Source organism: Anser cygnoides, chromosome 1 (genome assembly GCF_040182565.1).
Source record: "Anser cygnoides isolate HZ-2024a breed goose chromosome 1, Taihu_goose_T2T_genome, whole genome shotgun sequence".
Lineage (NCBI taxonomy): Eukaryota > Metazoa > Chordata > Aves > Anseriformes > Anatidae > Anser > Anser cygnoides.
Window position 1 is genome coordinate 168,957,244 of NC_089873.1, and position 25,082 is coordinate 168,982,325.

The 25,082-nt window shown below is 42.3% G+C and overlaps 1 protein-coding gene across 1 annotated transcript; it reads right to left on the reverse strand.

Annotated features, from left to right (window-relative positions):
* Positions 1-2,853: 2,853 nt before the first annotated feature.
* On the reverse strand, positions 2,854-21,831 carry KLF5 (KLF transcription factor 5). The gene is made up of 4 exons (XM_048079140.2): positions 21,437-21,831; positions 19,201-20,071; positions 18,052-18,111; positions 2,854-4,802 (listed from the first exon to the last, which is right to left on the reverse strand). Exons 1-4 carry the CDS (start codon positions 21,656-21,658, stop codon positions 4,624-4,626), a joined length of 1,332 nt encoding a protein of 443 aa, XP_047935097.1. The 5' UTR covers positions 21,659-21,831; the 3' UTR covers positions 2,854-4,623.
* Positions 21,832-25,082: the final 3,251 nt, after the last annotated feature.

A 25,082-nucleotide genomic window follows, 5' to 3' on the forward strand; every position in this document is an offset into this window, starting at 1 on the left:
TAGCTTTGTTGTTGTAACTGCCCTTCCATCTCTGTACAGCTCTCTCTCACTCTCTCCAAAAGAATTTAAAAGACTTCAAAATAAAAAACAAAGAACCTACTCATTGGAAACAGAAATTCACTGTTGCATTTTCCTGAGTACAGTATACACAGCTCAGGGAAAACAGACCTTTACATTTTCCTGATTGTTTAGAAATTCCACGAGGAAACATAGAAACATCCATTTTCTTCTCCCCCTTCTGCTCCTCAGCTAACCTGTGGATCTCACTGCCATCAAACGCTTTAAAAAGCAAGCGTTTGCCAGAAGTCAGAATTAAATTGAATATTCAAGCAAGCAGGCACACATACACACAGATGCCAATATGTATTTGCATACATGTTTATATATAAACAGTACCTATTTTTAAAAAGCATAACAACAACATCAAAGAAATCCTTGGAACCACTGCCCGTCTTGATTGCCGTAGACAGGACTTTGTAGACCTCTCTGCGTGGTCTGCCGTAAGTTTCTCCAGTGGCCTGTGTCAGCTCAAATCCAAAATCCCAAACAGCAAGCATTTGTGGGGGTGCTAGAAACACGGCAGAGGACAACAACAGCATAATGGTTAGTGGTGAAGGAGAAGAGGAATAAGTAAACACAAGCAAGGTATGCAAGTCACTTGATTAAAAGCATATCCATTGGGCTGCTTCTCCTGCTTACATTGGCCAATAAATTCCCTCTGCCTTCTTACACGTAAAGTGCCAGGATGCATTATTCAGCACATGAGTAATTCACCACATTCTTCTGGATAATAGTTGTTGAGCCAGACTCTCTTTCATGAAGGTCAACAGCAAAACCATTGTTGTGGTTGTATAGCATGGCAGAACCTCGTGGCACCTTACAGACCAGATTAAAACAAGGATCCTTGAGAGGATCCCATATAATGAAGGCCACAGGATTCCCATGTGGGCGCAGAGGCACTTCTGTGGAGGATCAGGCCCTCAACTAATATAAAAACCACAGGAAGGAACTCAGCACCCAGTGGAGAGTACAACGTTGCTTTCACGTGATCACTAGAAAAGCCAGTTTGCCAACTGGATTTTCCCTTCACGTGGAATGATAATTTGAGAGCTGGATTTGAGAGTTGCCTCAGCACCTCAGGGGACTCTGCACCAACTGCTTCAAACCAACCACATATGATGATGCTACCTCTTCTTGCAGGTCTTGAGATCGGACGGGCTGTTCAACCGCTGTTTTAGTACCACGAGCTGTGGATGTAGCACCCGCCAGTGAAGCAAGCTTCTCCACCTTCAGTTTTGTAATGTATTCCAGCACATAGGTCTGCTCTGCATGTTTCTGTTTGCGTTAGGCTAAGTGCTGCTGAAGTAGATGGGCCTAATTATGGCCTTTCATTCAAGATTAACAAGGAGCCATTAAGCTGGTTTATGCAACCAGGTAGCTGAGCAATAGAAACATCTAAAAGGAGTGTGAGGCAACGTCAGAGGCTGAAACCATGCAATCAGCGGGCCTTTGCTGTGGAAAGACATGGGAAACACAGAATCTGGGACTGCCTTCATCTACAGAAGTCCGGGAACAGCCACTAAACCTGCCACCGGTCCGATCCGAAATGGGACACGAGTTATTTGGGCTGAGCCAAACGGCGAGGCTTGGCACGCCGAACGCCCTGGAACACTGCTGTTATTTACTTCACCCTGCGCGCAGGAAAATAAGCTCTGGTAACTCTCTCTTAGCTGTGACAGCACATGAATGATGGCCGAATTCATTGCCAACTTCCCCTCCTAGCAGAAACACTCCGAAGAAACGCTGCGCTTTTTCTAATTGCTGGATCAAAAAAGGGTAATGTGGCAGTAATGCTGCTGGGAATCATCGTTCCAGGCCTCCAAAACATTGCTCTTGTATTTGCGGTTATGCAGTTAGGTTAGATGCGGGCAGATTTCCTTGGTAATTAACCAGGGCTTCACTGACTTTACTAATGCCTATCCTTGGTATTTTCTATAAGGAGGAGATTAGTCAATGCGTGGAACTGGTTTTATGTGAAATGGAAGAGGCTAATTAAGAGAGAAAAATCAATTAAAGAAAAATCAAAGCTAGATTATAAGGAAAGAAATGAGACATACAAGAGCCACAGTTTACAGGGCAATAATTGAATTTTGAGTAAATTGATAGTTCATTTAATTGGATATATGAATTTGGAATAATAAACAAAATTTAAAGAAACTTGCATTGGTTTTAAGACCTATTTCATTAAAAAAGTTCAGCATACCCATTTTCTTTAAGCTTGTTAGAAAGGATTGAAACACATTTGCAACCCCAGATCTGAACCCACACCAACTTGAATTTCTAAATTGAACTGTACTTACATCTACCAAGCAAAAATAACAGAAAAGGAGACACAGCTGTGGAGGGCACTTCTTTGGGAGCCTCCTGTTTTTCCAGAACATGGAAGGAACTTTGGGGGGAGAAAGTGCTTTCGAGCAACACTGTAGATGGGTGTGAACAGCTTTTACCTGATTTGAAAGTGGGAGAGAATTTGCATACTTCTTGTATGCACCCAATGAGTATTTTTCCTTTCCTATCACATGCCTGTGGATGGACTACTGCAACTGTTCTCAACCTACTGCACACTTCCTTTAAAGTTCTGGTGGCAGAAAAGCACCCTGAAGTTAATACTTACCACTTCACATTTATTATTTTAATCATGGCAGGATGCAGAAGTACTAGGTACTTTCCAAAGAGACAATCCCTGCTATGAAAGAACATGAATTCTTAATTAGCTTAATATTGCTATGATTTCCAGTTTGTAATGAAAAAACAGAACTGTCATTGTCAAGAGCTACACAGGGCACACACACGCACATTAGGCACTTTGTTTTATTTTGCAAAAAAAAAAAAGTCTTTTATATATAAACCATTTCATTCTCTCTCAAAACATTCTACAACTATACAGCTGTTTGCTCCATCATTTGCATAGGAAATACCACAATACAAAAATAAGGAAGGGGGAGGCAAAAGAAGCAAAACAGCAACCAATTTATGCATGTGTTTCCACGTATAAACATTTGAAGCCTTACAAAATTATTTACATCATTTGTCAACTATTTACATTAAGAGCAACATTTCTAACTATAACAAACAAAACTATAATTTATCAAGTATATGTAAAATTGTCTTAAAAAAAAAGAGTCTATCATATACCACAAATAAATAAAGACAAACAACAGTTTAAACAAAGCTAGGTTTTCCTGCAAGACCCTTTTTTGGTATTTTGATTGTTTATTTTACCCTTTGGTTGACAGCTTAATATTACGGCTTGTGAACTCCAGACACTTTTACTAGGTTTGTTTCGTTTTCTCCTGTTGCCTGGCCAAATCCTACACGGTCTAACCTCATCTTTGGCTCTTCACTTACTATTTCAAGGCTGAACACTGTGGATCAAAGTCATTGTTAGCATAAAAGGGCACCACCTCACTGACTTCAGTGGAGTTTCAGCTACTTTTGTCAGCAGTAAATTCTCCCGTGTGTCCATCTCAACAGTGGATTAACTAAACTGCACTGTAATTTTAAATAAAATTACTGTATCCTTTACCTTCTAATAAATTATATGCAATATCCACATGAAACTAGATCATACTCGTGCTGAACCAGCTTAACATGTCTGTATATGAAAATTGCAACCTAAATCCTTCTTTTTAAAGTGATACTAAGTTTAGCTTATAGTAAGAGGTTTAACATTCTGTATGTATATTGTAACTATCCCCACTGTTTAAGCTTCCAACATTTACTTAACAGTTCATTCTAAATGTTCCCCCCTTTTAAGCAATTTGAAAACGAAATCCTGCTTTGAATATTCAGTGCACACCATTTGAGTTAACAGGTACAAAACATCTGAACATTTTGCTCATTTCTCTTAAGAAAAATGAAGCTAAGTTGGTATTGTTTTGAGAGGTATTTAAGTAACTTTTTTGTAAATGTGCCGTGTTATCAAATGTAAAACAACTGCTTTTTTTCAGATAATTCTTAGAAAAATTTTGTATTAAACCTAAAAAGCTGATTTGCATATTTACAAAATCTTTGTCATAGCAAACATGCAACATACAGAACAAAATGTTTTGTTCTATGGCTGTTTATGAATTTTTCTACGTATTTTATCTCCACAGAACGACTTAACATTAAAAAAAAAAACACAAGTACTAAATATGTCCAGTAAAAACCTGACAGATTACAATTCATGGCTTTTCCACTGCGTCCATTCATGTGTAGCCTCTCATTAATTCATTTACTAAACACTGTCACAATGACAATGCTTTGGTCAAAACACCACAAGAGAAAAAAAAAACTGTAATGCTGCCATGTGTCAAGACATAATACTTGTAAAGAGATGAAACCTGCTGACTAAAGCCATATACATCATGAGAGCAAACAAATGACTTGAACACTCCGGTATTGTGATACAGTGTCTTCCCTTTTTCTGCATAAATATACAAAATATACATTTCCAGTTGCCTTTGAGATTTCTTTTAAATGGATAATCCATACTCAAAAATTAAACTCATTTTAGTTGTATGTCGAGAGTCAATAGGAAATTGCATAGATACAGAACTGCCTCAGCGACAAGTCCAGCTTTCAGTTCTGATGCCTCTTCATGTGGAGAGCCAGGTGATCGGAGCGAGAGAAGCTGCGGTTGCACACAGCGCACTGGAAGGGCTTTGCCCCTGTGTGCTTCCTGTAGTGGCGCGTTAATTCATCTGAGCGTGCGAATCTCCAGTCGCAGCCTTCCCACGTGCACTTGTACGGTTTTTCACCTGGAAAGACAGAAGGCAGAGCACTGTCAGCTGTCGCTTCGTTTCCCGAAGAAAATCGGCGTGAGATCTCACCGACACTGCTGCTCAGTTTAAAGACGAAAAACAACAACAAAGGGGGAACTGATCCTTCCCAATTATTCACAGGCATGCTCAGCAGGCCCCAAATTAACAACCTCTTGTTTGTTTCAGCAAATTTTGCACTTGAACCTCTGATTAATGCTTCATTAAAATGGCACCACTTCAGAAACTTTCAAACATAAGCTTAGTACTTATCCAAGTCAGAGACAGCTACGATACAGAAAGGAACACAGGTTTTAAAAAAACCCTACATGAGAAATATGCTTCCTCACATCCATCTCATTATAAGAAGGGGTTGAGAGGAAAGTCTCATAACAGTCAGGCCTAGTTTGTGATTGAACACTCGTACCTTTTAAAAATCTGTAAATTAAGTTAAACTGAGGTTTTTGAAAAGCTGAAACCAGTCTGAAACTGGAAGAAAGACTTCTATAAAGATTCCTTACAGTGTATAGATCTGTTTAAGATCTTCCAATGCGTGAACAAAGGTGCACAGTGTGTTACAAATACAACTGGGATAATATTTTCTAAAATGTCCGAGGCAATAAAATCTTGTGGTATTCTGGTTTGGGCTAGCTATATATAGAAGAAAGCATCTAAAAGGCTAAAGTCCTCGTTTTCAGAATTAAATGTCTACAAGCAGGTGCTTAAATAGCCGTATTTTAGAGATGGCAAGTGCTTGCTTGTTTCTGCCAGCCTATGCTGATGTAGACGGAGCATGGCATCTTGCTATGTTACAGAAAATCTGAATACAACTTTGAAGTATCCTGCTAGACATAAATACACTGGTTCAACCACCAAAAACACTTGCATTCATCCATTTTAAAGCTATAAACAGGGTACTTGAAGCACCTCTATAATTTATGGACTTGTTTGTTGAAATGGAAGAAACACGAAGCAACGAAGTCAAGATGACTTCTATGTGAAAAGAGAACTTTACATGTGGACATACACCTGCTCAGGAGCTGGTATGGACATGATGTCACCATACAAGTAAGCTTCGTATAAATAAAGAGCCTAAGATTACCTATTTATAGGCTATTGGTCGACACTGGTTGACAAAAACACCTTTCAGTTCGCACAGTCAATTGCTATCCATATCCTTTATATTCATTTGATCCATTTGGCAAAGAGAGAAAGAAAACTGAGTTTATGCGAGCACTTGGCAGTAGCTTCATCTGAAGCAGAATCAGACCAAGGCTGGGCTTTCAAAAAAATGCTTTCCAATATGGCTTACAGACCTTCTCCCTCTCCATTTGGTCTCAGACCTTTACCCTCGCAGTTGCAATCCTATAGCATTGTGGAGTGACTCATACTATTCCCTGTTTTACCATCACGTTAGCATGCAGAAAAAAACAAGCCACTATCCTGCATTTCAACTGTTTGTTCTGCAGAAAACACCATTTGAGAAACTTTAGAACAGCACTTCAGAGTCTCTCAATTTTAATTTAAATGAAATTATGGAACTGGTTTTGTCTGTGAGTTTATACTGCTTCTTCTGATCAACTAAGTAACTTTCCATCTACTAATAGCTGTAAAGTCATCTGTTTGCTCACCATGGGGAAGTACCTTCATACTTGCAGAATGATCACAACTAGAACGAGACCTCTAAAAGAAAAACTAACCAAACAAACAAACAGCCTCCTCTTTGCACAAACGGCAACCATGATTTATTGAAATCACAAAGAAACAATATCAAACCTTAAGAAAACACCAAATCTGGGGCCTGAAATCACCTCCCAGAGTTCAAAATTATTTGATGGATGGTAAATCAGACCACAATTTCTTATAAATTTCTGTCATGGTTGAATTTACCCTGCCTGATACCAACCAAAGACTGGAGTATAGGATATTTGTATTTGTTCCATGCAGCGTAGACTGCGGGTTAAAATACACATCTCATTCAAACACAGTGCATAAAGCTTTTCTAACATTAGAGAAGTCAGCTGAGATAATGCATTTGGTCTTCATGGCAGAGTGACAGAAAAGGTCTCTATTCGGTGCAGGGTCTTTTGCAGTATATATGTCATCCTTCCCTTATTTAAATTGGGTCTTGCTATAATTCACATGGAGGTCTGTAAAAGTCTACACTGCTGATCCACAGGAATAATGCTAGAGCGATCTTCTGTGAATGTTTTTTTTTGTGTGTGTGTTAAAACACACAGGAGTTGCACCAAAGTGTTAATTTTGCATTTGAAGCACCTTAACCCAAAACCAGTGTATTTCCTTTTCTCCTTTCTTTCCCCTCTTCCTCCATATTGGCTTTAAGCTCTCCTAATCAAATGTTTCTATCTGGTTTAGAATTATTCTTTTTTAACCTAAATCCAGGGTAGTCTCATTAAGATGACTCTGTAAGAGCTTCTGGACAATCTTTAATAAATACTTTCACTTAAAACTGCCATAATTGTCAGTTGTAACTGCCCAGGCTTGTGATCCCACCGCCCCCCCCCCCCGAACTCTAACTGCCCAGAGAGAGCATATCAACAGATGGGTCTCTGTATGCTCCCGAAGTGTTTACCAATTTTCAGAATTGGCAATGAGAGCAATGGTTCAAGAAGACAGGAAGATGGCACTTATCATGCAACAGACCAGGACTGCCTGGAATAAAATGGATGAAACGGAGACCAGGAGACTAAACCCATGGTTTCTAAGCTTGGTGTTGAGGAGGTGTGAAGCATGTAGAAACGCACAGAGTGCTGCACTGTGTTGCACTGAATAAGCAGTCTCAGAATTGTCCTGTACAGGTAGTACCTGACTCTAAAACCAAACAAAACCTCTGACCTCCCATTCTGACTCATTTGTGACAACACAAGTGGTGCGAAGACTCCTGGCATACGAACCACCAGAAGCCAGGACTGCGGTGAACGGTGTGGCTTGCTGGACACGACAGGCTCCCAGTCGACGATGAATTCAATGGCAAGACCCCCACCAAACTCCAGGGGACCCAGGTTCCCCGGGATATATCTAGAAACCTGCTCAGCTTACCTCACCACAGCAGTCACCTCACCTTGTAACGCTGCCACGGCCACGAAGAGCTCCTGGAAGCTCAGGGGAAAAGCCAGGTGGTGGGGCAGCGGCACGTGCAGAAAAGCCCTGCTGCCTTCTGCAGACCTGAGCTGAACTGAACAGTGTTCAGGGGATGCAGGGAGGGGAACAAGCTGGTGCCTCGCACAGATTGTTTTAACAGTGTTACTTTTATGTACTGGAAATTAAAGCCAGAATGCTGCTTTTAACCCCTGCTTTGGCTACCAGTGAGAACTGGAAAATGTATTTTTAGCGCCAATATAGAGGCCCAGATTATTTTGAATAAATCCTAGGGGTAAAATACTGAATATCTATGTTTGTAATGCTAGTTTCCGTTGGAAAGTTCTATTTAAGAACTGAATCAATTTCAAATGTTTTCCTTTTGGGCAAGGAGGAAGGGGAGCAAGAAAAAGAAGGTGGAGATTATTTTCACTCCTTTAAAGAACAACTAGCTGGTAGCATTTTCTCTCTCCTGGTCTATACACATGCTTTTTGTCGTTTAGCAGAAATAAGAATTTGGTTTAAGTTCTTGTGGCAAGGGAAAAAAAAAAAAAAAAGCCTCACGTTACATTTTCTGAAGTGATCCTACTGCTTTGCTACACTGACTTTAAAGCACTGAGCAATCCGGGCTTGAGGATTTATTTTAAAAAAACAACAACAAACAAATAACACAGGTATACACAACAAGGGACACTGAACCTTTTATCCAGTATTTTCATTGGCTACATAGTAATGTAAGATTTGTTTACTTTAATGATTGTGTGAAATACAGTAGCTGCAAAGTTTCAGAAATATTTGGTTTTCCTCCAGCAATTTAGGACTTCTATAGGGTGTTAAACCAAGAATGCCATTGGTCATCAAATACGAACGCAGTATAGCTCAGTTACTGGAACATGATCACTGTATCAAACAGATATTTCACTGTAAAAGCAAGAAAACAGCTAACTCCTCCACTTCAGGGGAGCTTCCACGGGATTTGTTAGAATGTCAACACTGTTCAACTAAAACACCATGGAGGAAGCTGGTACCGATTTCCAGCCAAATAGCACACTCCAGCCCTTTCTTCCCAAGCCAGAAATATTATACACAGCACTTCTGGGAAACAGAACTGCTTTCCTTTAAATTATACTTCAACAGGATAGGGATTTCATAAGTTTAATTGGATTTTTGCATAACCTCCTTCCAGTATCACTGATTTAAAATATTTTGCTAGGCTTATGCATCCCAAAATGTATTTTAAGTTCTTGAACTGTTAATAGGCATCCATTCTACAGTTTTAAAAATAAATTTGTAGAGCATGAGAACCAGGCTTGTACTCGAGCATAGAAATTTTAAGTACTAATGTTTAGTTTGGAAGGTCTTTTACAGAAAGCACCTAACAAGAGATAAGGGAGTTTAACCTGAAAGAAGACTATTTTTCTTGCAATGTGTTTGTCTGCCAAATATATATATACATATATATATATGTACACATACACACACACAATGCTTTAGGATTGCAAGATGTCAAAAAGATGTCTGGATATCTACATAAAACATGCTGACTATACTGGCCACTTCGACACACAAACAACCCCAAGGTAGATCCCAAGGTTTGGGATTCACGCTGATACCTCAAAAGCATTATCTGGACCGGTGAGTCACAGTGCTGGCTCTTCTCCTTTTAATTTATCTTCATGCGACACAGTAGTTTAAAAATACACCAAGTACTTTCCTAATATTAATTCTATCTACTGGCAGTGACGGTTATTCCCATACTCACGCGGGTAAGGTACAGTGCCACCCACGGGGTGGAGTATGGTCATTCAGAAAACTCTCTTTACCACGTTGACCTTGTTCTAGAAAATGTTTCTATTTAAGATGCTGTTTGGAAAAGAGTCACTGAAAACCTCCACTAGCGATGAATTTCTCCATGAACAAAAAAGTAAGCTTCCTCACCTCACCCAAGAAAAGACTTGTGCGACTTTATTTTTGTAATTCACTACTAGAATTGCTTTCCTTAAATATAAAGCTGCAAACATTACGGGCCAGATTTTCAAACCTAAAGTTAAGTCAACTGCACTGGTATGCAGAAACCCAAATACAGGTATTACACCCACCAAAACCTGCAATGTCTCTTATTTTCTGTCAGAGCTATGAGCTTCTTTGAGAAAGAAAAAGCAGCACAGCTTTCAAACTGCAAAAACACAACATCTGATTACAGGCTCGTAAGAGTATAAAATGATCCCTTCTCCCAGTTTTCCGTCATTTTTATGTTACTTGTGTTTATCATGTGCAAGCTACCTAATGCTACATGCTTTAAAGAGCGTTTGAGACCCACCTAAGTGTTTGCAACTACGGGCGAAGTATACAGGCCTCTGTCAAATGGAAATGCAAGGGAGTGCCAGCAGCCTCCACACATCTGACAGAGCAGGCATGATGACTCCAGCGACTTAAAAAGGGACAATTTCACCCAAGGTCCCACATTTCAAGGCTGCTGCTGGACATGACAGAGAACAGAAGACACAGTCGACGTGAGTAAGCTTGCTAGAAGACGAAATGCCCGTTCTTGTTCTGTAGGAAAGCGTTTTCACCTGGTGGTGGAGAAGGGGGTGGGGAAGAGACCCCTTTGAAGTTCTGTGAGGAGGCACACATCGCCTTCATGAGTCACTGACAAAGACAACACGTTTCGGCTCTCTCCGTGCCATATCGCTGTCTGGCATCTGCCTCCTCAGGAGTGAGAAGACGGACGTGTCCAATAGCAGAAAGCCAGCCCCAGAAAGCCCAGACAACACGTAATCCCAGCCCAAACAGCGGCTGGCCTAGCTTTAGGGCAAGACTCAAACCCATCGGTACCACAAAACACTCTGCTCCACTCAAATTACTTCCATGGTGCCAAGCGCTAGCCTTGAAACACGTGCGACCAGGTGTGATAAGAAGGTGGGAGGAAAAGCAGAAGTTTCTGCACCGTAGTGATTGTACCTGTAGGTACCTATATCGTGTCTGGTTTTAAAACAGGCTATGAGAGATTTATCTGGCCCCCAAGTTTTCTGACACATTTGCTTTTAAATTTTTTCACATCTCAGAATCAGTTTTCTTATAGTTCCCTGACATATTACAATCAAATTCTCAGAAGAACTAGGAACAAATGTAGTGTTTTCCCTCTGTTTTAGCTTGCCTGAAATAGCTCTCCTCTAGGTTACGGCATCCCAGTTTTAAACTCTTGTCTCTTACAGCTGACTGGAATCAAAAACAGTTGCTTGGGTACCCTTCTGCTCTCATTCGAAGTTTTTAGCTCTGAAAGTTCACCTAAAGATGGACCTTCCTTCTGTCATTGACTATGCATTGTAGTCGTTGTTAAAAGCAGATTTTTACCTTCATTTAAGGCTTTTTTTTTCCAGAGAAAGAACAGAAAGATGAAATAAAAAAAAAAAAATCCCTCAGCTGCTTAAAAGCTCTTTAGTGCATCGAAATTCTCTGTGTTGTCCAAGACGGAGAGGGATTAGAAGGCTGACGGCACACAAAGAGGTTGAAGGAAATCCAGCTTATTTTGTGAGTGATGAAATAAATGTAGTCCTTGAAACATCCAGTCCCCCAGTGATATGAATGCATAACATATGCTGCACATTTAAAAATGTGATAAAAGCCTGTGCCTACTACAGTAAGGGCTAATAGGTGACCATTAAGTACTATTTCACAACAAAACAGGATTTTAAGGAATCCCGTAACAGAGTTCCCTTTGGTAAGCCCCATCGCTGATAAATCAAGTAGCATTTGATCTTTCCAACAAAAGCATGAACAGGAGAAAAGGTAACTGTTTGGTAAGCACACAGGACAGTCAAAAAACCTTATGCATCATTCCATTTCTGACTACAGCTATGTAAGGGCAGTATCTTTCTCAGAGCTCCCACCAACGCCCGAAGCACTCTTGTTTTGCTAAGTGTTGTCTTACGCAGTTCAAGGATTACTGGGGAATCTTGACGGGCCTGTGAAACGGTTTATTTTCTTTCTGGCATAACATTCTGTCTTAACAGAGGTGGTCTCTCCACAAGGAGATATGCAAACAAAGAGGAAAGGAATTTTTTCTAAGTAGGTTTATAAGAAATCCATGCCATCTGGGGTGCATGGCCGTGTCTACAAGTTCTGTGCTGAAGAACACATTTCCTCATCCACGCCTGTGGTGCAAGAACAGCTCTTTAGCTCTCATACCAATAACACTGGCTCTTGTGTAGTCAGATAAGAGGTGCTCTTAAAATGGAATTCATTAAACATGTACTGTAGACTTCCAGATTTCCATCTACTGTATGCACACACAAAAAAAACTGAAAGCAATACATTAAAGCTATTTTAATTCAAAGCGAAGCGCTGTACACTTGCCAAAATCAAAGGTTTTAATATGTCCTTAATCAGAGTTGTTAGAGATCACCGAATATAAATAATGCAGCCTGACAGGACAGGAATGCTGCTACCAAGATACTCAGACTAAACTAGGACATTACTTACATGTTTCTAATCTTTCACCGATGGGAGGTGCAGGTCATCTAACAAACAACAAACAACACCACTCGCAACACTTTCTGTGGAACCAGGGATCAATTGTCCAAGTCAAGCTCAGAAATTAATTACAATAAGGAATGTCTAATCAAATAATGGAAAGTTTTAATCACTGGCAATTGCTGTGAATCTTGGGACTATATTAGTGTATGTAGGGCGGTCTCAAAATGAACTATATTTAAATCCGGTCTCTTAGGTCAACAGTTTCCTTATCAGGAATCAAATATCCTGGAACTGAAGTTTAATCCTCTCAGGGAGCAATTGACAGAAACAACACTGTTTTTTTGTTGTTTTTGCTTTAAGCTTTCATGCTCAGAGAGACTTTCTAGGCTTTTAATCAAAAGGAAAATGCTAGGCTTTTCTTTTAAGTATCTCAAGTCTAGCAGGAGTATCACTCACCTGACACCTTGGAATTTCATCCCTGCATCCTAAAAATTGAGTGCCAGACACTGACGTGAATGACCGGTAATATTTAATTAAAACTTAGCCTTATATTTCTAAGACTTCACCCAGAAAAGAGCAACGCATTCAAACATGTCTCGTTTAGGTTATGACTACAGATAAAGAACTGAATCAATTAATCCAAAGGTCTGCAATCATCCACAAAGTGTTTGAAAAATGCATTATTTTCCCTTAAACTGTGGTTTGCAGAGGAAAATAATGTACTTCCATTTCTCACACAGGCAACTAATGGATTTAGCAGAATTCATAAATAAAAGATACCAACATATTCTCCAGTAGTGTCTAGCAACACTGCACTTTAATGCACTTTGTCAACAATTTTATTTAACTCTCCTCCATTTTTCCTTATTCTCTCTACCAATGACGGCATTTACTGACATCTCCTTAAAGCATAATCTGTACAACTGACTCATTCAACGGTTTAAAGAAACAGAATCTGCATGGAAATATTACTTAATGGTTATTTTCATGATCCAAAAGATTTTTCCAAGATAAAGTGTTGCTACAGACACAGAAAGCCGCTACCATGAGCGAGGCAGAGCCTTGTGGAGCTTCAGTTTTCCACTCGTACAACCCAAACGAAATCCTTCGTTTAATTCTCAGGATGATTTGAGTCAATACGTGGTTTTGTGAGGTGCTTTATTTCCAGTAGGAGTCCAATACTGCTCGTCTCTCCTTCCAAAGAACAGGCATCCTGAATGCCTGGCAATGCCATACGGTGCCACCATTAACACGCATACATGTACAGCTATGGCAAATTCAGAGCACAAAGTCCTGAGGACTGCTGAGGTCTACTGCACACAACTGGTTCTAATTCTGGTGTACCATCACAGGCTAATTCTGGATCGATTGAGGCAGAGATCTAAATTAAAATGAAACGTTTAACACCTTGAGGAACTGCACAAGATAGCAGCTGTCCCATGCCTATGTAACATTCGAAGTAACTAGGGACAGTGGAAGTATTTCGAGTGCACCTCATTTAGAGAAATGCCATTTCTCTGGAGTTCTCTCGGCTTCCACTTCCCATCACCAAATACAAACTAGATCTATAGATAGAGATGAAATAGTTCTGCAGTTAATGTTAGAAACTATTAATGGCAAACCCACCATGTGATCAGAGAACATGCCTGTACAAAGACTCTGTATACGGAAAACCAACATGCAGCTGGAAAATGTCCTCGATGTGTGCGCCTTGATGTGTTCAAAACAATGACAGATTTTCCTCTAAAAAACATACACAATTCTCAAGAGCGCAGCTGTTCACAGAAATAATAAAAAGCACCCTAGAGCCAGCAGCTCTGCTGGAGTATCACAGGTAGGGTACAAGTAGGGCATTCCAGGTGCCTGCATATCAAAGGCTCAACTTCAAGAATCCCAAATTTTTACACATAAAGAAATGCAACAGGCAAAGTTACAGGACCGCTGTTTCTAAAGGATAGTTTGATATATATATATGTGTGTCTACTCAGACATCACAGAAGATATCTAATGATGTTTATGTGCAACAGGCAGTGAACTGCTTTGCACTGACATTTGGCACGTTTTTCTAGTTGGACACAGAGCTGTTATGCCCGTGCCCTAAGGTAGTTTTCATGCTGGACAGCCTGCAATAAATGCCTAACACCCCCCCACATTATACACACTAGTTGCACAATACAAGTTATGAAACTAAACTCGTTCCATGACTAACAGGTAAAACCATTTTAGAAGAAAATCCCTGCTTCAAGATGTCAAAAAAAAAAAATCCAATCTATTTTGACAGATGCTCCAACAGGTACTTCAGCACACTGAATATCACTCTGCCCATTTCAGGAATAACTAATACCGAGTTAAGATAGCACGCTGAAGTATTTAAGCTATTCAAACTGGACATCTGCTCCAGAACTGCACAGAGATGGACGCACTATGTTGCGTTATCTTTGCAGCAGCTGAATATTTGCTTATGTTCCATGTTTTGGGTTACCAGTTTACCAACAACCAAAATTTACTTTGCAATTTACAAATGCTAAAGCATTATCTAAAGGAAGGAAAAAAAATGTATGCCTGCTTCAGCAACTGGAACATTAACCTTGCTTAGTTGTTTACGTGAATATTGGATTCCAAATCAACAGCGAAAGCGTGAATACAGAGTCCAGTGTAATTTAATTAGATAAGAACTATACCAGTTTATACCATCTGACTCACTGCAAGGTAAACACCTAAGAAAAAAAGTACAGGATTTTCCTCTTGTGCGCTTCCTCCAGTTTTATTTAAACACAGAAGTCTGACATGTTCATATTTGAATTCTAAGAAAGACTATAGCCTGCATTCCACCTACCAAAAATAACATTTTCCTTAAGTTTGTTCTCAAAGAACATCTATTAGACTCAGTGAAAGCCATTCAGAACAGAAAGACTGCTAAATAAATACTGTGAAAAGGCTGAGATTTTCCAATACAAAAGGAAAACCATAAGGTCTGTCTTGACTTTTAATGGCAGACAAACTTTGCTGCAGGCTCTTTTATTTTAAGATGACAGATTGCTGAGAAGGGCGGGGACTGGTTGGGATGAGAGAGAGACTGCAGCCAATTTTAAAAGGTATTGTTAAGAAACTAAGAATAAGGAGAAAACAACTTCAGTGGTCCATGATTACTAAAGAACGGGTTTAGCCAGATAAACAGGTCTGCTATCCCTGAAGGGATTTGAAAGAATATCACACACAACTTTATTAAAATGGATTACGTGACAATTACTTCAGACTTTGAAGGTAAAAGCTTCACAAGTCTTAAAAATAATAAATTAAAATCAAAGCTCAATAAACACCGTATGAACTCATAGTTCTGGGGGATGGGGTGCACAGAAAATGGACTGTATGCACACAGAAACACACCCTCAAATTCAGTCCTCGGTATCAAGTCCCTCTCCTCTGAGGTCAGTAGGGAGATTCCCCTGAAATCCTGAGGGAGCTGGGCCCCCAGCGTAACTCAGTTGCCCTGAGATTGCGTCCACTCTCGTTAGTTAACGTTCAGTTAATTGATTTACGTGGTTTCGGGTGCATCAGAGATCCTGCTCGTTAATCGACACATTTCAGACGAATGTTATGAGAGAGATTAGAATCTGTACTGGAAATCTTCAAGTATTAAATGAATATTCAAGAGAGTTAAACTAATCCAAACTCTGAAATAATGCAGGTAACAGGATATGGACTCGCATTCTTGCATGTTAACACTTTAGACAGTTTATCCCTTCATTCACCTCCCCAGAAGACCCTTTGTATTCCAGGCTTGCCTAAATTCACTAGATTTTTATCTAAAACAACATTCTTGTTTTCATGAATACATCAGCTTCTCTGACCTTTGCACATTAATCCACATTTCTAAGGTCAAACATCTATAGGTTAAAAAAAAAAAGTGAAGGTAACAATAAACATTAGTGACCCTAAGCAATGTATATTAATGATGTACACATACTTCTATGCACACAAACATTAGCTTTTAAAACCTAGTCATTACTGAAAGTACAAAAAATACAGATTTATTTTAAAAAGGGAAAGTGTACATTTCAAACGAAGCCTAAGTAATGCTCATTTTTAGAGTAGAACTTCATTTTTATCTTCTACCTAGTTATTGTATAAAGCAAGTGACATATTTAAAACCAAGATTCAATTGCTGGCTGAAATGCGTAAGTGCACGGACACACACTTACAGATTATTTATCAAAGAGTAGTAGTATTGCACTCTCTGGCATTATTCACGTTTATAGCCTCACAAAATATCTTTATTAAGCTAGCTGGCAATGAGTGAATTTATATGTATCAAAATGTGTGTTCTTGTTTAGTCTATTACTACAGTTCAGCAATAATCCTTGTACAGTTGCTTTTAACTTTTTACTGTGATTGCACCACAGATAACTCTTTGATTTATCAAAACAAATTTTCCATAGTAACATTTAGCCTGGAGATGCTCAATTTCTCTACAATAATCTAACAATACATTCAGAGCAGCTGCTGAATACACAGCCTTGTTTCCAGAGATACTGAAATATTTTGTTAGATCATAGCTCGTGTTCTGTTCTGTTGACTTTTGGGTTAAACTTAGGTGAAATCCCATTACTTGAACGGCACAACCACAGTGTTGACAGCCTGCTTCACTAAGCGAATTGCTTGAACTGTGACTCCTGTTTTGCTTTGGATTGATGTTTACACATAAGAGCTTGCATTCACACTCCATTTTAAAAACAAGAGCAGTAGCCCTCTCATTTTATTTCTACGGAGAAAAACAAAAAAAAAAGCAATTGTCTTTTTACTGTAAAGATTTAGCATGACCAGTTTTGTATTAAGATCCCAGCAAAGAACTGTCCTAATAGCTTCAAACGTGCTGTTGGGAAGCTAGGTATTTCTCCCCCTACCTCCCTTTCTCGTCATGCCTTCTGTCTACAGGAGTCCACTCTCAAGAGCAGACCCTGTGAAGTTTTGCCTTCAAATAACTGTCCTTTGAAGGCATGGCTTGTGTGTGCGTGGATAAGCAAAGCTTTGTCCAGAGCTTGGCTCGGTGCAGGCCCACGAACTGGGACTGTCTGTAGCTGCAGGCAGAACTTGATCAAGGTACAAACACAAATGTTACACACAGTTTTCATTTTCATTTCCTCCATTTTAATGTCTTTCACCAACAAAAAACTGAAATGAAGTCTCTGTGCTTTTTAATGTAGAATGATTTGTCTTAAAAAAAAAAAAAAAACACTTAATGCTAAGGACTATTTAAATGGAACTACCTGGCGAATTTTCATGACCTTTCTGAAAAAAATTAAGTAATTCTAACAGGTCAAAGATAAAGCTCAGAATAGAAAATTCTATTTATTTAGATAAATCTTTAAAATTAGAGCATTACTATGCTGAATTCATTATTCACAGGAAACAAGTCCTATTTTTTGAAAAGCAGTATTTCCATCTGTTTTATTCTTAACTGATTTGAGTTTCGTATTGTAAAAGGTTCAACAAAACTGCATTAAGAACAAAAAGAATTCTTACTGACCAAACCTGAAACTTTTCTTAACTGCCAGCCTGATCTCATACCACTTTACAGAAAACAGGGAGAAGATGGCAGATCAAACGCTTCTGCCTTTACAAAAGATGTATAACCCATTAATGAGCAAGACACAGCGAGAGAGCGAGTACATACCCGTGTGAGTTCTCAGGTGCGCTTTTAAGTGAGAAGACTTTGTATAAACTTTCGTGCAGCCTAAAACAAAATAAAATAAGATGGAAAAGAAATGTTTCAGTAGGGAGAATAGGAACGCTCCACATTACGTTTAAACTTCCTCATGCAGTGCTGAGGTACTATCTGGAAACATTTAAGTTTATTACCTTCTGGCACCATAATCATTTAGAAGTATAATTTAATATAGAAAGCTCCTAGGAGACATTGCCTTACATAGAAAAAAAAAAAATATGTTTCTGGTAGACTTAATACCTTCTAATGTAGTGTAGAACAATCTACGTATAGTAACACCTGCTACATAAATTAACAACTCAGAGACAGACTTTTTTTTCTTAAATTTCCTAAAGAATTTACTCAAGCCACTCTGTGTTGTTGTTACCCAGGACTCTACATCACTTTTCCATTATGCAGTTATCATGCTGCACACCGATCAGGCAATACACCACTGTGAGTAGTATTTGTAAAGGGAGAGAGAACCAAGAGCTGCAATTTCTAGGTGTGCGCAGAGCAGCGTCAGCGTCCTGTATCTGGCACCACGTATTACTCGAAGGAAAGGGTTGTAGAGTCAGATTCCTCTTCCAGTGCAATATAATAGAAGGATAGGCTCGAAGGGAATTTATCTGTAGACAATTTTCAAAGGTAGCTTTAATGGATTTATCTAGGCAGCTGAACTCCCTATTTGTACCAGGGGAGATACAGCCATAGCCTCGGCTGCCAGGAACTGAAGCGAGTCTTTCAGCGTCAGATTCAAGCTGAGCTTCTGCTCCATCACAGGAGCCGGAGAGCCAAGAGCATGAGCTGGACAGCCACGCTGACTTTAATTAGAGAAGTGGTTTTTTTTTTTTGTTTGTTTCTTTTTAATGGAATACAACTTTTATAACACAGGAAAGTGAGCTCAGGAGTTTAAGAGGGTAACAAATGACACAAAGAAAATGATGTGCATTATTTAAAGAATGTAAATACACACCGCGCAAAATAAGATGCTGAAGAAAAAAATATATTTTAATGAGAAATTATTTGTTTCTCTAAGCATACTACAGCTGAAAGAAAAGACTGATTAATCACATTTTCTTATCACAAGAGCTCAATTTTCTGGAACACATTGCTTACCAGGATAGTCACAGTAGTGAATGCGTCTTTTCTCCAAATCTGGGTTACTTCTTCTGTTGTATCTGACTGGCTGGATGTTCTGGGGAGTTATTGGCAGAGTTGCTGGCAAATTCGGGTTGTGAATTGCCAGCTTGGAAGCTATAGTTGCGGCATATGACGGAGGAGGGGTTAAATTCTGTAGCATCTCTGCTTGTCTGTCTGGACTCCCAGGCTCTGAGCTTGGGGGCGAAGGGGGGAAGTAAGTGGCCTGCTGCTGAAGAAACTGGTTTGGCATGGAGTAGGTGCAGGGGGGAATACCCTGGAACTGTTTCATTGCAGTCTGTGGAACCGCCGAGGAAAGGGTGTTAAGGCCTGCCATGGCTGACGGCATGGAAACATTGCTAAGGGAGTCCATGACGGCTGCCTGAGGAGTCGTGGTGGGCATATCTAGATCCGGCGAGCTCAAGAGCTGATACAACTGGCCTTGCTGGGGCGTGACGGAGAGATGAACGTCTGGAGTTGGAAGCTCCTGCTTGATGAAAATGTTGTTCACGTCGGGAGTTTGGTGAGAGCTGAAGATGCTGGTAAACTCGGGAAGGGCCTGAGTAGGGGCAGGGGCTGGGGCAGTAGTTTCACTCTGGTGGCTGAAGATGGTGACGGGTTCGGTCTTGATGTGGGTTACGCAGGGTCGCTGGGATTTGTACAGGCCAGTTCTCAGGTGACTAATGTCAGGGAGGAAGACGTTCATGTTGATGCTGTAAGGCAACCCTTCACTGTCAGTGAAGAACTGGTCTACAACTGAGGCACTGTCTCGTCTGTACTTTTTATGTTCGGGGATGACTGGGACGGGTGGAAGCTGAGGCGCCAGGTATTTCTCCATTTCACATCTCGTCTGCAAAAAGAAAATGTAGGATAACCCCCATGACTTGTTACCCACTGAGAAACAAGATGGCACACACGTCATGTGAGACTTCAAAAATAAAAAACAATGCTCCTTAGCCAACCCCGAGTTAAATACGGAGGAAGTTTTAAATAAAAAGCTGCCTTTTATAACCGGGAGGTTAATCAACATCATCAAGACCGGGAAGGTAAAGTGCCGGCACGCAGAGCAAGCACTGAGACTGATCCGATGCCTGGGCGTACGACAAACTTTTCATCTTTTATGTCTACAAGACAGCACTACACAGAGGAATGACAGGCTCCGTGTCTAATCTACAGATCTGGCGCTCGGGAATTCACTGTTTAACAAGGCTGCTGCCGATCTGCTTCGCCTGCGCCGCTTTGAAATGCAAACTTTAAAAAGCCACATCCTCGGCTGGCTACCCGAGCGCTTCAAACGATGTTTATACGCATTCGATTCCTGCGCTTCCAGGATTTCTCGTGCTTGGAAGAAGGGCGTTTGATGAGGAACACGGAGCGTAAAGATATAAATAACACCGAATAAAAGGAAGGCGGGCTGACTACGCCAGCGTACCCCTCGTGCGAAGCGTCCCGGGGACTACGTTAAAAATCAAAAAAATAAATCTGCACGGCATGTAATTGGTTAACAGCGTGCTCAACACGTCCCTATTCATGCCTCGGTGCCGGGAGAGCTCTTTAATTACTAGGGATCGCTCCCTTGGTGTAGTGGTGCGAGGGAATCCGTGGGTGGCGAGCGCCTGATGCATGCCTGGTACAGTCATCGGCAAAACATTTATCGTGCACTCTCCAGTGGGCAAATGCTACATTCCCCCTCGCCCTGTCAAGAAGACGGCGCTCATTCCAGATCCGTTTAGCACCCGAAAAGAGAAAGCAGCTGCCAGGCAGCAACCCCTGCCCCAGAGCGGCTTTCGAGCCCTTCCTTCAAAGGCAGACCACCAGAAAACAAAACAAACACACCGGCCCGGCGCTTTGATCCGGGGCTGCCCTAACACGCCAGGCAGCTTTTTTATTTTTTTTAGTTTTTGGGTTGTTCCCCCCCCCCCCCCCCCCCCCCCCTGTTTACAAGCCGGGGGCAGCTCGCTTTGAAGCCGAGCCCCCAGCCTGCGGCCCCCCCAGCAGCCGACCCGCTCCCCGTCGGGTTCTGGGGCGGGCACGGAGCCCCCCGGTGCCTGCCCCCCACCCCAACGCGACCCCACCCGGCGCAGCACCGGCGGCTCCCAACACTGCCGGCTCCCCCCGACCCGTCCGACGGACGGCACCCCCGGACGGCACCCTCTCCTCTCCTCTCCTTCTCTCTCTCTCTCTCCTCTCCTCCTCCTCAGCCCTCTTCGCCTACCTGCACCATCTCCTCCGCCGGCAGGGTCGCGCCGCCGCCCCCGCCGCCCCCCGGGTGCTGCTGCTGCTGAGGGGGCGGCTGCTGCTGCTGCTTCATGTCCTCCCCGGGGAAGATGGGCGCCTCCCTGGCCCCCAGCACGGGCTTGAGCTGCGCGAACACCGGCTCCTCGGGCTGCTGCACGGCGCCCAGGCGGGCGCTCATGCTCAGCACCCGGGTGGCCATGAGGCGAGGCGGCGGCGGCACGGACCCAGCGGTGCTGGGCTCTGGGCGGCTCCGGCTCCTGCTCGGCTCTCGCTGCCCAGCAGCCCCAGCCCAGCGTGGCCCTCAGTGCCTCCGCCCGTACCTGGCCGCGGGTGTCTATCGGGCGGCACACGCCCGCCCCTATCCCCCCCTCTCCGCCCCTGTCTCCCCCACTCCGCCCCCCGCACCCCACCCGGCGCGGGGAAGGGGCCGGCCCTCAGGGCCCGCGGGATGGCGGCGGGCTCCTCCCCGCGGCACGGCGCGGCCCGGCCCGGCCCGGCACGGGGCGCCTCAACAAGTGCCCTTCAGCCAGGGCCCCTCTCGGGTTTTAATGTCATTCACAGCCCTCCGCGCCTGGGTATAACCGCCTTGCCCACCTCTCGTCTTCGAAAGCGGGGCTTTAAGCCGATCACTTCAAATTTATTACTATTATCGATATTGTTTTTTGTCCCGGAGGCAACTCGTGCTCGAAACCTGCCGTGAATAAATCTTACTGTTACCGTACGCATCGCTGCCGTGTGCTGAGAAAAGTGCTGTGATAAAAGTGGCTGGAAGAAGGGGAGAGGAAAAAAGTGGAAGGAAGCAAAAAGGGGAGAGGAAAACATTGAGGCATGGTGTTGCTGTCTCACCCCTTCTTACTCTTTTTATGATTATTTTTTCCCCTCTCGGACAAGGCGAGTTTCTGTCAGCGCACTGGTTTTGAGGTGTGGTTTCGGCACAGAGCGATTCTGCTGCAGGGGCAGGCCAGCGAGCTGGGTTCCCTCAGGTTTCACCACAGGAGGAGGAGAAGGAAGGAGGGACGCCGTCCTTCTGCACAGCCACAGAGGTTTCACACCGTGTGGGAAAAGTACAGCCTACCAAAAAAAAAAAAAAAAAATGGAAAAAAACACCACCAAAACCTTTCCACCCTTCTGCTGCCCTGTGGTCCCGGTTTGCACGGAGAGGATCTCCGGGTCTGGAGAAATGTTGCCCTCCCCACGTCCACCCCCTGTCATTTACAGACATGGCTCTTTTTCCAGGGCAAAAAAACATAAATAGCATTTCTCTGGGCAGCCTCGCACGCCTCCCAGCCCGTGCAAGGAGGCTGTTGCAGGGTCTGGGTGCAGAAGGCCAGTCACGGAGCCCGGAGGAGCGCAGCGCAGCATTTCCCTGCACGAATCGGCTGGTTAGCAGCCTGTAGCCGCCTGGTGCCCCTTATTCCTAATGTGGGTCCGCCTGCTCCGTCAGTGCAGCCCTTAAAGTAGTGCAGACTGATTTCCATCCACCACTAGTATGTATTCAGTTCATACAGTGTGTTAACTTCAGCGTCCTTTCCCCAGGACTCATCGCCAGCATTTCTTTTTTCCATTCCAGCCTGGAAACAGGTGTTTTAGCAAACAGGTCTCATTTGGGGTTTGTGCGATGCCCCTCACATAACCCTGTTTTATCTCAGCAAGGCTTCAGACTGCGGTTGTGACCCTCGGAAACGACGAGTTTGGTGCAGACTGCTCTGTAACAGCTTTAGAAATGTGCTGTCCGCACCTTATTTCAGCTGTAATTCTCCTAGAAGACCAGCGGGAACGCGGGGCTAGGCAGCATCTGGCGGAGCACATACGCCCGTAACTTTCAGACATTTATGTAAATTGCATGGCTGTAGTAACTGAAATGTTTCTGAGACTTGCATACTTTAATTACACGCTTTACCTCCATCTGATTAAATTAATGATAAACAGATAATTTCAAAATTGTTTTTTTTGTTTTGCTTTGTTTTATATATGTACATTTATAAAGGGCCTGCTCTGGCAGACGCTTTGGCAGCTTAATTAGGGCGGTATCACCGAGTAAGGCTCTGTGTATACTTACACATTTTCAGAAGCAGCTCTGAATGTCTTTAATTTTTTTATTTTTCTTTTTAAAGGATGCAGTTAGGTCTGAACTGCAGGTAAACAAATCCAATCCCATCTCCATGTTTTTGTGCTAATGACGGGCCCAGTCCTACAGTCTTCTGTCAAGCAGCAGTTGATGGAAGATTACTAAAGAGTAGGCAGTTTTGAAAGGGTCAATCTTTATTTTAGCATTCCTACTGTCACTAACGATTAAACAGGCAAGTCGGATCGACTCTTGTTCCTACTCAGGTTTGCTGCTTATCTGACCTACACAATGCTGTGCTATTTAGCTTAGAGATAGTCTAAATGAATGTTTATGTCCAGGCAAAAATTATTTGATAGCCTGTTTTAAGAATTTCCTCTATTAGTAGATTTTGTACCTCTTTCAGTGAATAAATTTTGTTTACAAATTGAAGGCCAGTGATGAGCTGCCAACTAACATCGTCTAAATAAAATTAAACAGTTTGCTCAGAATTAATCATCAGAAAAAAAATACAAGTTTGTTGTTATAATCATTTCTGAACGTGTTTCTTCTCTGATTCTGCAGAGTCAGAAGTGAGTTTACACTTGAGCAGACAAATTTGCAGCAGAAAAAAAAAAAAAAAAGAGTAAGCTCTTTTAAACCCAGCTCAGCTCCGTCGTGTAAGCGAGAACTTTGGCCGAAGCATTTGGGAATTACTGTAAGCGATCCCTCATTCCCCTGCAACACAGTTCTCCGAGCATCTTACAACAGAGAACTCGAGGTCTTAGGTTCCTGTCCCACAGAGAGAAACTGGGAAATAAAACGCGGAACGGTGAGAGCCTGGAGATGGATTTGTGCAGGACGCCTTCCGATGTGTTTAGTCACTGATAAGAGAAGCACGGCGCTCCGCGCTGGGAAGAACATTGCTGGGTTTAATGAAAAAGGGTTAAACTTTCTGAAACTATGTAAATGCTCCAGGTTCTGGGCGGGCAAGGATCCAGACATTCTCAATGAATGTAGACTCGATTGCTTTGAACTCCCTTGTTCTTTGCATTCCTCTTTGCTTAGTAGTGCTGTACCCATTAGGGAAGACAGGAGAAAACAAGAACAAACGTCAGGTCCCGGGCAGTCGGAGCTTGGCGGCGGTGGAGCCCAGAACTGCCTTGTGGGAGAGCGGTTGGGGCAAAGGAGTTCAGGACCGGTGGAAGGGATGGAGACTAAAAAAGGTTTACCTTTTTAACCAGTTTGTCGGCTGCATGAGGTGCACCTTTAGGCAAGGAACCTGTGCCCTCTGTGCTGGCGAGAAGGAAGGGGGCCAGAACTTAAGTGGAGTGGAGGGGAGGGGTGGAAAGATGTGGATGGGGTGTTTTGTAACGATGAGGTGAGGGAAACCTGAGGACATCAACTGATCTGAGCTAGCCTTTAGGCCACACGAAGATGTCTGATAATAATTTCAGGTGCTGTTAGTGCATTCAGAGGCCTATCCTGAATCAGAAAATACCCACTTCATTTTTTCGTGTAAACTTACTAGAGAAGTGGAAGTAAATTTTCTTCCTGACAAGTCGGTAGCCACCTGCTT

Bases quoted from the DNA above. Each gene is read 5' to 3' on its own strand.
- KLF5 (XM_048079140.2), bottom strand. From the start codon at position 21,658: ATGGCCACCCGGGTGCTGAGCATGAGCGCCCGCCTGGGCGCCGTGCAG. The intron at 18,112-19,200 runs GTAAGCAATGTG...ATTTTGTTTTAG, and splicing joins TCACTACTGTGACTATCCTG to GCTGCACGAAAGTTTATACA. The intron at 4,803-18,051 runs GTATGTACTCGC...CTGTCTTTCCAG, and splicing joins GCACCTGAGAACTCACACGG to GTGAAAAACCGTACAAGTGC.